The following is a 13,435-nucleotide window of genomic DNA, read 5'->3' as shown; positions in this document are numbered from 1 at the left end:
AATATTAAATAAGCATATTGGATATACAATAAATAAAAAACTGTTTTTAGAAAGAATCAACCTAGAGTGCTGTATTATTCAGTCCCGTTGAAGTATAAATGTTTTTTATTAAACTTACATGAAATATATATAACAATGGCAACAACGTTGGGTTACATTTAACACAAAATATAATATAATATGAAATATAAGGTAAGGTTAGGTAGATAAAATATAACTGGAATGAAATAAAATGCAATATTCAAGACAAGCATCACAGTTACATCAAGTATAAAATAGTTAAGTGATATAGAAAAATATATTAAAGGCAATATATACAATATCCTATATATTGTTGCTTTTAAAAATGGGTTAAAAGATACAGCAGATACACACATAAACTTTATATAATTAAAAATAGTGAGTAAAAAGTGCGGTTACGTGAAATAAAAACGCTATTCCTATCTCACAAAGGCAAAACAAAATTCACCTTAGTGAGTCCACAACTGTGGTAAAGTGTTCATAGCTGTCGAACACTCTGTTGTCCAATCCTAAGGAGGTCGACATCATTTTCACAGGACAAAAAGTCTTTTTTTTTTATTTTTTGTGTCCCTGAGTGGGTTGGTGGCAAAGCGTACAAACAGGCAAGTTATGTACACGTGACAGTTTGACTCCAACTTGAGTAGGATTGTCTGTGCTTTTCCTTTTGTACACTGTAGCTCTGGACCAGGCTGAGGGGGTGTCAATACTCTGTGGTGTGTCAGTGGGGCCAGAAGACACTGTCAAGGGTGTGGTGCTGGTGGACGTAGCCGGAATCTCTTGTGTAGGAGCAGTGGATGAAGTGTTTCTTGGTGGAGGTCTGAAGACGGTAGACATGGCTGGCATTACCCGGGACGAGGTTTTAGGAGCTGTCATTACCATGTCTGATCGTTCTTTTAAGACCTTGGTCCCTGCCTTGCTGGGAATGTGTTCATACACAATCTGTTGATATACAGGTGGAGGGAGAACCGACGGTTGATGTGGTGCTGGAGGTAAGTCTTTTGAGGAGACAGACGTAATCTTTGATATTGAGGCCGATGGCATTCTTGTTGACTGCAGGTTGATGAGCCTCTCTTGACGACGGATGAAATCCCTCACCGTCTTGTTGTTAATTTTTGGTAGAGGAATACCCACATTACTCAGCACTGGATCCAATAACAATATGCGGTGCTGAATTCTCTCATAGGCTTTCAGAATGGGTGTTTTTCTGGGCTTGCTTTGGATCTTTGAGGTAAGCCCAGCCAAAGAAGTTTGACCAGTGTGTACATTAGTCGGTTTTGCTGAGCGCTGATGTCCTGCTGAGCCGGTGCGTAGTGTTTGGCCATCTTGACCCGCTGAATCACAGCAGCATCAGCATGATCGTCCCTCTTTGTGTGGCAATACAACGTGTTACCCCATTGTGTTCTGTACAGATGATGAAACTTCTGTGGTTGCTTGTCATGTTCCATTACAGCGTGCCATGCGGCGACGAGCCTGTTCCTTTGCCCTGTCATCAGGCTCAGCTTATTCTCAGTCTTGCCAATCTCCACAAGCAGAGAACAGAAGTTTTCCGGCTGCTGGAATCCAGGCAGCGGGTTGGGGCTACAGGCATCCTCCTGTTGAAATATAGAACAAACCCATGTTAAGATACATTTTTTGCATCAATTGGCTTTGTAAAAACTCAGTTTACACTCAGACTAAAAAGATTGTAAAAATGCTACTGATTCATTCGAGTGAATAGAAAATGACTCACAAAGGCCGGAGGGTAAGCAGTGGTGGTTTCCTCCATGGTAAGGTTTATGTGGGCCGGGTCAGTAGTCATCCTGTCCTGGTCTGCCTCTGGGTCGCTCTGGTAGGCCTCGTCATCCTCATTGGGGTCAAGCTCGTCTGGCTGAACCACTTCCTCCTCTGGACTGGGACCATCCTTTGAGAGGTCACTGAGGGAGAAGGCAACAGATTCACCTGTGCTTTGGCTAAAGAGGTACTCCAAACCAAGCAGCTCATTTGATGTCACAGCAGCAGGGGCTTGGAAATTCTTCTCCACGGTTTCTCCAAACAGCTGCTGGCAGCGGGTGTTAAGGCGCTCGATCAGAGGTGCAGAGTAGGATCTAAGTTTTCTGCCTTTCCCACCAAACACAGCATCAGAGCTGCGGTCTGAGTTCCACCGAGCGATTCCACTAATCAGGTAAACTTGATATGGACGTGCAGCACAGTGGGGACCTTGAACCGACAGAAAAAGGCATTAAAATCATGATATGACCATACATGTTAAGGATGACTCGAAGCAGTGTTTATTTGCAGCAGGATATAAAGTAAGTACACTACAAAAAAATCAACGGATGGCACAGCAGGTGAGTATGTCAGGTGAGTATGATGCAGTTCAGCAGGCACAGATAAAGAACTATTGAGCAGGAAAGCATGAAAGGGAGAAAGGCAGAGCAGAGCAGATAATCTGACCAGAAGCTGGGTAATGAGTAGTCCAGTAATGATTAGAGCAGGCGCAGTGGTTATCCAAGAGAGGTAAGTACATTTAATAACTGGTAAGGTTCTAATAAACGTTCGGTTCACAAACTCATTTGAAGATTTCTTTCCAGGAACGAGGAGCGATCGATCTGAGAGTCTGTTTGGGTGATCAGACAATCAATGAGTGTGTAGCCTTGGTGTGTCCATGACAATCATGAGTAAGTGCTATCACAGCATTTATGTTTCATAAAATCAGACAAGAATTTGAAGGCTCCAAAATGCACATTTACAATTGGGGGGCATCACATATAAGAGGTAAGGACAGAATATCTGACAACATCTTGCACATTTGTATTACTTTTACCTGGTATCATGTGAGGCAGTGTTTTGTGGAATCCTTCCAGGCTGTTGCTTCCACGGAGACATTTGAAATAAGGAAGGTCCACCCCGTTGATGTTGGTGCTATGAGCCACTCTGTACATGCTCATCTCTGGAGGATCCTGAATGCACTCTAGGTGTCGTTGCTGGCCTTCCCATACACCGTCTATTGCTTCTGTAAAAAATAATAATGAATATTCAATGAGATATTCATGAGATGGTAGACATGTGTAAGCAGCACATGATTAATATACTGTTTATTTACATGACACGCTCACAGCACAGTATGCAGTGCAACAATATATAGATAATAAAGTGTACATGTACCGTTTATGCGCTTTTATATTTTTGCATCAAATGATTTACCTGCCGATTTGAAGAGGCTGACTCCACTCTCGTCTAGCCCAGCAGGACCTTTGAGCTCATCTATGGCTATCTGGACAAGCCGGAAGGTCTCCTGAGCCCCAAGTGTGACTCTGCGAACGTGGTGCTTCAGCTGTTCCCTGGATACATAAAGTCGCATCATGTCTTCATCAGCCACGGTGTGAAAAACTGTCGGGTCCTTCGCTCTAACAGCTTTGATGAGCAGCTCCAAGTCTGTGCGGTTGTAGGCCAGCACCGCTCCTGCTAGGGCAGACTTGAACACAGCGTACTTGGAGTGGCTGTCTGTACGAATGGCTGCATCAAAGCGATGTATCCAGTGGAAGATGTCCAAACGCACCACCATACCATTCTCAACCAACGTCTGGAATAAGCTCTCCACAGCGCTCGGGCCTTGTGCCCGACAACACCCGCGGTCAATGTACAAGATGTTGGGCACAGGTTGATTGGCCTGGTGGAAGCGGTCCATTACTCCCTGACACATTGGCTTCAGACACCGAGTGGACTCTTCACAGGTAAGAACAAATGAGACAATCTGCGAATGCTCATTGCCTATGCTGGTAAACCACTCCGCCGTGCCTTTACCCTCCCCAGACAGCTTCTTCACCACCTGCAAGATACGAGATACTCGCTACGTAAATAAACTTGTATTCACTTGTATTTTTAATCAATTTTATTGCTGATTTATTGTTTCTTAAAATCGAAAGTATTTGCGATCTTAAATCATTTGCATTTTAAAGATACGTCTTATTTCTTTTTGTGAATCATTTTATGTAAAGCACGTTGAGAGGCCCTTGTGTATGAAATGTGCTATATAATTAAAATTGCTTGCCTTGCCTTCAAAACAGTGAACACACCAAAAATGTAATTCTTTCTGTATCTATCTTTGTGTTTTACAGAGGAAAGTTAGTCATTCAGATTTGGACAAATGTGATGGTGAGTAAATAATGAAAGAAATATTCTAAACTATATTGTGTACTGCTGGATGTACCTTTTTAGTGGAGTCCATCTTTAGCACTTTGCCAAAAGTGGAGAGAATCTGGTTCCTGTAGTCCTGTACGTTGCTGGCCTCCGCCAGAAGGAAAGCATGGCGAAGCAGGCGAGCCGAGGGAAGCTCTCTTTGAGGAGGTGGAGCCTCAAACGTGTGTCCTAAGGCTGACACGATTCCCCCAGGCTTCAGGAGAGTCATGAGGAGTGTGGTGTAAAGGTCTTTCCTGTGGAGATACTCCTCAACATGATTCTCCTGAATTTGTCGCCACACTTTAACCATGGTGTTCCCTTCGGTCCGGTCCCTCAAAAGCCGCACCACATTTTTGTCCACACCACGCCTGTAAAGTGTGATTTTTAGTATGGCAATTAATTCCAGGCACGTTAGTTGCGTTTACGCCACTCTCCAGTGTACTCACTTGTCTGTCAGAATAGCAGGAAACATGGCTTGGTGAGCCTCACTGAGTTGACAAAGAATGGCAGAATCCGCAGCACAGGACCTCTGTTATTATAAAGTACCAGCCGGAAACGTCACACACGTGACGAACCTGCAATAAAAAAAAATCTGGCAATATTGTTTTCTTTGATCTGTGTATTTTCGTAATAACAATTCATTTAATTGTTGTATTCCAACTGTAATAATAAATATCTAATTAACAACATGTAATACCTTGGTATGGTAGCCTGATTTGTTGAGGTACACGTTCATACTTTGACCCACACATTCTTCTCCTCGAGGACACTTCAGTGAGTATTTCCAAACTCCAACAGGCCGCCACACAAATACGTTACGCCGAAAGAAGAGATGTGGAGTTGGCACAGTACCACAGATGTAGCCTGGAGGTTCTGGAGGGTAAAACCACATGCGGTCTGATTTTAGTACTCGCCGCCTCTTCAATACCCCAGCATTGTCACGGTACACCTGAATGGGCCCAAAGAGTCCTCGCTCTGTGTCATCCTTCACCCAGGAAAGATCAGCTGGTGGGATGCCATTGGGATTTTCCCACAGTCGCACCCAGCCCTCCAGCTCGACCTGAAACATGTAAAACAGAAAACATAATTACATAACAATACACGCGTATCATCACTCCAACTATTCCAATTTATGTATAATACATTTGTGCATGTAAATATTACGCACAGGGGAGTTACTACTGGGTTCTACTGGGACCGTGGCTGTGGATGACTTCTTTGATGAAGGTGTGGACTTCTTTGAAGGTGTGGAGGAGGACTCCTTTGAAGATGTGGATGTGCCTGTGCATAATGCTAAGGCTACTGATGATGGTGAGGCTGCAGATGAAGCTGAGGCTGCAGATGAAGCTGGGGCTGCGGATGATGCTGGGGCTGCGGATGATGCTGGGGCTGCGGATGATGCTGGGGCTGCGGATGATGCTGGGGCTTTGGATGATGCTGGGGCTTTGGATGATGCTGGGGCTTTGGATGATGCTGAGGCTTTGGATGATGCTGAGGCTTTGGATGATGCTGAGGCTTTGGATGATGCTGAGGCTTTGGATGAGGCTGTGGATGATGCTGAGGCTTTGGATAATGCTGAGGCTGCTGGGGCTGCAGATGATGCTGAGGCTTTGAATGGAGCTGTGGATGATGCTGAGGCTTTGGATAATGCTGAGGCTGCTGGGGCTGCAGATGATGCTGAGGCTGCGCATGATGCTGTGGAAGCCATTGGCTCAGATTTGATCACCTCCAACAAGTGGGTATCATCCAGCCATAAGGGGTCACTGATTGAAGAGCTTGACTTCTGTATTATAAATAAAGTAAATAGTGGGCTTTATGTTCTGAAAACATTCATTCAATGTTGCGGGAATATGGTTTGTGATTCAGATAACTTACTTGAGTCTTCTTGTCATAAATGTATTTTCTAAATCTCTTCATCTGCACACTGGTGATGTGTGTTATAGGTGTATTTAGCCAGCGGCTAACAGAGCTGTATGCCTTCTGTATTGTTTCCCTCTGACTCGTACCAAAATCATCTGGCCTGTCCTTCTGTGCAGAATACTGGCTGTAGAGCTCCCACATCTCCTGGAAGCTATGGCTCTCAAACCCCTTCTGTCCGTAAACACATCGGTGGATGTTGGCTTCCAGAGCGATTGAAACTTCTGGAAAGCTCTCTGCATACTCTGCCAGGTGGTCTTTTATCCAATCATTTTGTGCTTGCCCCTTTCCAACTTTTTTAGAGAGTTCTTCTCTGTGCTTGTCCATCAAGCTGCAATTAAAAAATAATTTAAAAGATAGTAGCCTACACAGCGATAACAACCACATACTTCTGTCAATAGACTGAGAGAGTATTTGCTATTGAATTCTTTTGAAAATTATGATTTCTGTTAATCCTTAAAAAGAAGACGCTTACTACTTCATGTAGCCCACATCATTTGACACAAGCCAGTGAAATGGTGCGTTAAGATACTGGCCGAAGGGTAGCACCATCTTCCCCAGACACTGCTGTCGTGATGGTGTTCTTATCCCTTCAGAACGTAGTTCTCTTTCCGCATGGGCCAGTGCAGTGGAATCACAGAGCAGCTGAGGAGGGGGAAGAGGAAAACTCATTCTCCTGTTTCTGCAGTCACGGGCCTCATTTGTTGCCACCAATAAGGCCTGCTGACGACCCTCTGGAGCAGTGGGGTTTTGAAGACGTATGACTGGCCTCGCCATATCAAGGTGAACTGAAATAAAAACACAATTTTCAAGATGACAATAATGCACTGATAATAACCAGCCAATTAACAATGTGTTCCCTTTCAGCCATAGTAAAGCCTTACACACATCATCACTAGTAATATTCATGTGCAAAGATAAATTACAGGTATAATCACTGTGATCTATTGTATGGACAAAAAAGCAATGCAACTGAGTGTCTGTTAGCAACATTCTTCAAAATATCTTCTTTTGTGTCTTGTAGAAGACTGAAAGTCCATTTACAGTAATTTCACATGTAAGCATGATTCATACTTTTTAAATCGTCTTCAACTTAAATATTCCTGCACTACCGAAGTAACGTTATGATTTATTAAAGCGTGTTAAAGTTGGCAACAGGTTAACATTGGTTACAGAACGTAAAAACCTGACCTTTACATGATTTATTTCGAAGTAATACAAGTAGTAGTAGGAGGGCTACAAAAAGTGATAGTATTTGGAATATCCTACATTTTTATTTGAGAAATCTGGTCGCCTAAACATCGCAAATTCAATGTCCAGTATGTAACATCAATCAAAATGTGACGCGAAGTGGAAAATGAACAGATATTGACTTACCTTTTTCTTACTTTCGCTTGAAATCTTCTTAATATTATGCACATCAAAGAAATGTAACCAAAAAGTTGTAAATAAATAATAATAAAATAAAGTTGTTAATAAGATGCTAGCGCTCTTCTTTGACAACATGTGTTGAAGGATCTGAGGCCTGTGATTGGTAGTCTACACTCGCGAACTACAACTTGATTGGTAGTCTACAGTCAGAGTCTCCAATCGGAGCAGCGCATCTTCTCCGTGCCCTGATTGGTGGTCTACGGTCGATGACGGCATTCCGATTGGTAGTCTACGGTCAGAGTCTACGGTGACTGTAGACTCTCGACCAATGAAATACCCTAAATGTCTACGGTCACCGTAGACTTTGCACGACCGTAGAAACAACTCCTGCGAATTCCCCAAATGTGGGAATCTCGACTGCATAATTTCTGGTAGTGGGGGACTGCGTTCGCGCTCTCCCCTTATCATGTATCAAAAGAAGAGAGATTTTGTATTGTGTCCGTATTTCGAACCTTGTTGGCGTCAGATCTGCAGATTCCGCAAGAGACGAGCACCAAATCGAGTGATCGATTACTTCCTAATACCATGTTTTTTTTTAATACGGTTGTTTGCTGTTCCGTCGTTCCCAAACACACATACATGTATGTATGTATGCATGTAGGTATATTTATATATATAATTATTTAGATATTCATTTATTCGTTTGCTGGTTTTATGTTTGATTCATTTGTTTAATTGTTTTTTCGTTCATATTTTGGACGCCTCATCAGACGAGTATAGAACGCATCTTCGACGGAGATTCTGCCAGACCACGCTGACCTTCATTTCTGTGAAACGTGTGCGTGCTCGTCCGTTCCTTCATCCGTTCAGGTCTTCATAAATAGCCCATTTAATTATTTCTTCTTTCGTTAATCGGTTAATTTATTCTATTGTTTAAACAATACATTTGATTGTCAGTCCGTTCCTTCATTCGTTCAGGTCTTCATAAATAGCCCATTTAATTATTTCTTCTTTCGTTAATCGGTTAATTGATTCTGTTGTTTAAACGATACATTTGATTTTCAGTCCGTTCCTTCATTCGTTCAGGTCTTCAAAAATAGCCCATTTAATTATTTCTTCTTTCGTTAATTGGTTAATTGATTCTGTTGTTTAAACGATACATTTGATTGTGTGTTCGTACGATCACACGCTGACCTTTGAGGCGCATGTGCACCGCAAGCCCAATAGTCGGTGCCGCCCCACGCTCTGCCTTTTGCCACCCATTGTGGGCATCGCTTCTCGGCCTTTTGGCTAAGATCAAGTGTAGTATCTGTTCTTATCAGTTTAATATCTGATACGTCCCCTATCTGGGGACCATATATTAAATGGATTTTTGAAACGCGGAGCTGGAAGCGGGGCTTGCTCCGCCCACTCCACGCATCGACCTGGTATTGCAGTGTCTCCAGGAACGGTGCATTCCCCTTTCGGGGATAGCAGCTTGTGTTGAAAGGTAGTGATGAGAAGACGCAAAGTTTTATTTCTCACGTGACTGTCTTATACAGAAAAATACTTTGGCAAGTACTCACTCACTCACTCACTCAGTCACTCACTCGGTCACTCACTCACTCGGTCACTCACTCACTCGGTCACTCACTCACTCACTCAGTCACTCACTCACTCACTCACTCACTCACTCACTCACTCACTCACTCTCTCACACTCTCACTCTCTCACAGTCTCACGCACGCACTCACTAAAGCCCTAAATGTATGCGGATAGTTATGTGTTGAAGAACGTAGTTCCTATTAGAGACGCTTGCGCCTGGCTTAAATGCTGTTGTGTGATAGAGAGAGAACGGGGCTTCCTGTAGCTCAGTGGTAAGAGCATTGCGTTAACAGGTTTTGGGTACGATCCCTGGGAATTGCAAATACCTATGTAAATGTATAGGATAAAGCAATGTAAGTCGCTTTGGATAAAGGCGTCTGCCAAATGCTTAAATGCAAAAGGTGTCCAGCATCCAATTGAAACACTTTCAGCACATATGTGGACTGTTTGCGTTGAATTCTTAATGTATTTGTCTGTTCATGTGTATGTTTGCCTGTGGACCGTCGCCTTCGTGCGCTTTCCCACGGGTTCTACAGAGCAATCAACTGGAACTTGCAGTTGCCGAACGCTCGCTCGGGGTCAGCGTTGATGCGCATGGCAGAGGCAAGTAATCGATGTCTTGCCCGAACGGGGCAAATCATACTTACCTGGCAGGGGAGACACCATGATCACGAAGGCGGTTCACCCAGGACGAGGCTCGGCCATTGCACTCAGGTTGGGTTGACTTTTGCGAATTCCCCAAATGTGGGAATCTCGACTGCATAATTTCTGGTAGTGGGGGACTGCGTTCGCGCTCTCCCCTTATCATGTATCAAAAGAAGAGAGATTTTGTATTGTGTCCGTATTTCGAACCTTGTTGGCGTCAGATCTGCAGATTCCGCAAGAGACGAGCACCAAATCGAGTGATCGATTACTTCCTAATACCATGTTTTTTTTTAATACGGTTGTTTGCTGTTCCGTCGTTCCCAAACACACATACATGTATGCATGTAGGTATATTTATATATATAATTATTTAGATATTCATTTATTCGTTTGCTGGTTTTATGTTTGATTCATTTGTTTAATTGTTTTTTCGTTCATATTTTGGACGCCTCATCAGACGAGTATAGAACGCATCTTCGACGGAGATTCTGCCAGACCACGCTGACCTTCATTTCTGTGAAACGTGTGCGTGCTCGTCCGTTCCTTCATCCGTTCAGGTCTTCATAAATAGCCCATTTAATTATTTCTTCTTTCGTTAATCGGTTAATTTATTCTATTGTTTAAACAATACATTTGATTGTCAGTCCGTTCCTTCATTCGTTCAGGTCTTCATAAATAGCCCATTTAATTATTTCTTCTTTCGTTAATCGGTTAATTGATTCTGTTGTTTAAACGATACATTTGATTTTCAGTCCGTTCCTTCATTCGTTCAGGTCTTCAAAAATAGCCCATTTAATTATTTCTTCTTTCGTTAATTGGTTAATTGATTCTGTTGTTTAAACGATACATTTGATTGTGTGTTCGTACGATCACACGCTGACCTTTGAGGCGCATGTGCACCGCAAGCCCAATAGTCGGTGCCGCCCCACGCTCTGCCTTTTGCCACCCATTGTGGGCATCGCTTCTCGGCCTTTTGGCTAAGATCAAGTGTAGTATCTGTTCTTATCAGTTTAATATCTGATACGTCCCCTATCTGGGGACCATATATTAAATGGATTTTTGAAACGCGGAGCTGGAAGCGGGGCTTGCTCCGCCCACTCCACGCATCGACCTGGTATTGCAGTGTCTCCAGGAACGGTGCATTCCCCTTTCGGGGATAGCAGCTTGTGTTGAAAGGTAGTGATGAGAAGACGCAAAGTTTTATTTCTCACGTGACTGTCTTATACAGAAAAATACTTTGGCAAGTACTCACTCACTCACTCACTCAGTCACTCACTCGGTCACTCACTCACTCGGTCACTCACTCACTCAGTCACTCACTCACTCACTCACTCACTCACTCACTCACTCACTCAGTCACTCACTCGGTCACTCACTCGGTCACTCACTCACTCGGTCACTCACTCACTCACTCACTCAGTCACTCACTCACTCACTCACTCAGTCACTCACTCACTCACTCTCTCACACTCTCACTCTCACTCTCTCACAGTCTCACGCACGCACTCACTAAAGCCCTAAATGTATGCGGATAGTTATGTGTTGAAGAACGTAGTTCCTATTAGAGACGCTTGCGCCTGGCTTAAATGCTGTTGTGTGATAGAGAGAGAACGGGGCTTCCTGTAGCTCAGTGGTAAGAGCATTGCGTTAACAGGTTTTGGGTACGATCCCTGGGAATTGCAAATACCTATGTAAATGTATAGGATAAAGCAATGTAAGTCGCTTTGGATAAAGGCGTCTGCCAAATGCTTAAATGCAAAAGGTGTCCAGCATCCAATTGAAACACTTTCAGCACATATGTGGACTGTTTGCGTTGAATTCTTAATGTATTTGTCTGTTCATGTGTATGTTTGCCTGTGGACCGTCGCCTTCGTGCGCTTTCCCACGGGTTCTACAGAGCAATCAACTGGAACTTGCAGTTGCCGAACGCTCGCTCGGGGTCAGCGTTGATGCGCATGGCAGAGGCAAGTAAGCGATGTCTTGCCCGAACGGGGCAAATCATACTTACCTGGCAGGGGAGACACCATGATCACGAAGGCGGTTCACCCAGGACGAGGCTCGGCCATTGCACTCAGGTTGGGTTGACTTTTGCGAATTCCCCAAATGTGGGAATCTCGACTGCATAATTTCTGGTAGTGGGGGACTGCGTTCGCGCTCTCCCCTTATCATGTATCAAAAGAAGAGAGATTTTGTATTGTGTCCGTATTTCGAACCTTGTTGGCGTCAGATCTGCAGATTCCGCAAGAGACGAGCACCAAATCGAGTGATCGATTACTTCCTAATACCATGTTTTTTTTTAATACGGTTGTTTGCTGTTCCGTCGTTCCCAAACACACATACATGTATGTATGTTTGCATGTAGGTATATTTATATATATAATTATTTAGATATTCATTTATTCGTTTGCTGGTTTTATGTTTGATTCATTTGTTTAATTGTTTTTTCGTTCATATTTTGGACGCCTCATCAGACGAGTGTAGAACGCATCTTCGACGGAGATTCTGCCAGACCACGCTGACCTTCATTTCTGTGAAACGTGTGCGTGCTCGTCCGTTCCTTCATCCGTTCAGGTCTTCATAAATAGCCCATTTAATTATTTCTTCTTTCGTTAATCGGTTAATTTATTCTATTGTTTAAACAATACATTTGATTGTCAGTCCGTTCCTTCATTCGTTCAGGTCTTCATAAATAGCCCATTTAATTATTTCTTCTTTCGTTAATCGGTTAATTGATTCTGTTGTTTAAACGATACATTTGATTTTCAGTCCGTTCCTTCATTCGTTCAGGTCTTCAAAAATAGCCCATTTAATTATTTCTTCTTTCGTTAATTGGTTAATTGATTCTGTTGTTTAAACGATACATTTGATTGTGTGTTCGTACGATCACACGCTGACCTTTGAGGCGCATGTGCACCGCAAGCCCAATAGTCGGTGCCGCCCCACGCTCTGCCTTTTGCCACCCATTGTGGGCATCGCTTCTCGGCCTTTTGGCTAAGATCAAGTGTAGTATCTGTTCTTATCAGTTTAATATCTGATACGTCCCCTATCTGGGGACCATATATTAAATGGATTTTTGAAACGCGGAGCTGGAAGCGGGGCTTGCTCCGCCCACTCCACGCATCGACCTGGTATTGCAGTGTCTCCAGGAACGGTGCATTCCCCTTTCGGGGATAGCAGCTTGTGTTGAAAGGTAGTGATGAGAAGACGCAAAGTTTTATTTCTCACGTGACTGTCTTATACAGAAAAATACTTTGGCAAGTACTCACTCTCTCACTCACTCACTCACTCACTCACTCAGTCACTCACTCGGTCACTCACTCGGTCACTCAGTCACTCACTCAGTCACTCACTCACTCACTCACTCACTCACTCACTCACTCACTCACACTCTCACTCTCACTCTCACTCTCACTCTCACTCTCACTCTCTCACAGTCTCACGCACGCACTCACTAAAGCCCTAAATGTATGCGGATAGTTATGTGTTGAAGAACGTAGTTCCTATTAGAGACGCTTGCGCCTGGCTTAAATGCTGTTGTGTGATAGAGAGAGAACGGGGCTTCCTGTAGCTCAGTGGTAAGAGCATTGCGTTAACAGGTTTTGGGTACGATCCCTGGGAATTTCAAATACCTATGTAAATGTATAGGATAAAGCAATGTAAGTCGCTTTGGATAAAGGCGTCTGCCAAATGCTTAAATGCAAAAGGTGTCCAGCATCCAATTGAAACACTTTCAGCACAT

The 13,435-nt window shown here is 43.5% G+C and overlaps 2 protein-coding genes and 5 non-coding genes across 7 annotated transcripts; 5 read left to right on the top strand and 2 right to left on the bottom strand.

Annotated features, from left to right (window-relative positions):
- Nucleotides 1-1,208: 1,208 nt before the first annotated feature.
- On the bottom strand, nt 1,209-4,489 carry LOC130412148 (uncharacterized). Its single transcript, XM_056737297.1, has 6 exons — nt 4,211-4,489; nt 3,205-3,829; nt 2,825-3,013; nt 2,570-2,617; nt 1,751-2,217; nt 1,209-1,613 (listed from the first exon to the last, which is right to left on the bottom strand). The coding sequence occupies exons 1-6, from the start codon at nt 4,487-4,489 to the stop codon at nt 1,209-1,211; spliced, it is 2,013 nt and encodes a 670-aa protein (XP_056593275.1).
- LOC130411299 (uncharacterized) lies at nt 3,590-7,808 on the bottom strand. The gene is made up of 8 exons (XM_056735792.1): nt 7,474-7,808; nt 6,572-6,884; nt 6,055-6,427; nt 5,348-5,962; nt 4,877-5,239; nt 4,626-4,754; nt 4,211-4,547; nt 3,590-3,829 (listed from the first exon to the last, which is right to left on the bottom strand). Exons 2-6 carry the CDS (start codon nt 6,871-6,873, stop codon nt 4,665-4,667), a joined length of 1,743 nt encoding a protein of 580 aa, XP_056591770.1. The 5' UTR covers nt 6,874-6,884; nt 7,474-7,808; the 3' UTR covers nt 3,590-3,829; nt 4,211-4,547; nt 4,626-4,664.
- Nucleotides 7,809-8,737: 929 nt separating this feature from the next.
- On the top strand, nt 8,738-8,928 carry LOC130412418 (U2 spliceosomal RNA). The gene has a single exon (XR_008905301.1). It is a non-coding gene; the product is annotated as a U2 spliceosomal RNA (small nuclear RNA).
- A 762-nt stretch (nt 8,929-9,690) lies between these two features.
- LOC130412593 (U1 spliceosomal RNA) lies at nt 9,691-9,854 on the top strand. Its single transcript, XR_008905406.1, has one exon. It is a non-coding gene; the product is annotated as a U1 spliceosomal RNA (small nuclear RNA).
- A 799-nt stretch (nt 9,855-10,653) lies between these two features.
- Nucleotides 10,654-10,844, top strand: LOC130412417 (U2 spliceosomal RNA). Its single transcript, XR_008905300.1, has one exon. It is a non-coding gene; the product is annotated as a U2 spliceosomal RNA (small nuclear RNA).
- Nucleotides 10,845-11,696: 852 nt separating this feature from the next.
- LOC130412592 (U1 spliceosomal RNA) lies at nt 11,697-11,860 on the top strand. The gene has a single exon (XR_008905405.1). It is a non-coding gene; the product is annotated as a U1 spliceosomal RNA (small nuclear RNA).
- Nucleotides 11,861-12,667: 807 nt separating this feature from the next.
- Nucleotides 12,668-12,858, top strand: LOC130412416 (U2 spliceosomal RNA). Its single transcript, XR_008905299.1, has one exon. It is a non-coding gene; the product is annotated as a U2 spliceosomal RNA (small nuclear RNA).
- The last annotated feature ends 577 nt before the right edge of the window (nt 12,859-13,435 follow it).

Source organism: Triplophysa dalaica, chromosome 22 (assembly GCF_015846415.1).
Source record: "Triplophysa dalaica isolate WHDGS20190420 chromosome 22, ASM1584641v1, whole genome shotgun sequence".
Classification (NCBI taxonomy): Eukaryota; Metazoa; Chordata; class Actinopteri; order Cypriniformes; family Nemacheilidae; genus Triplophysa; species Triplophysa dalaica.
This window is presented reverse-complemented; position numbering and strand designations above follow the sequence as displayed.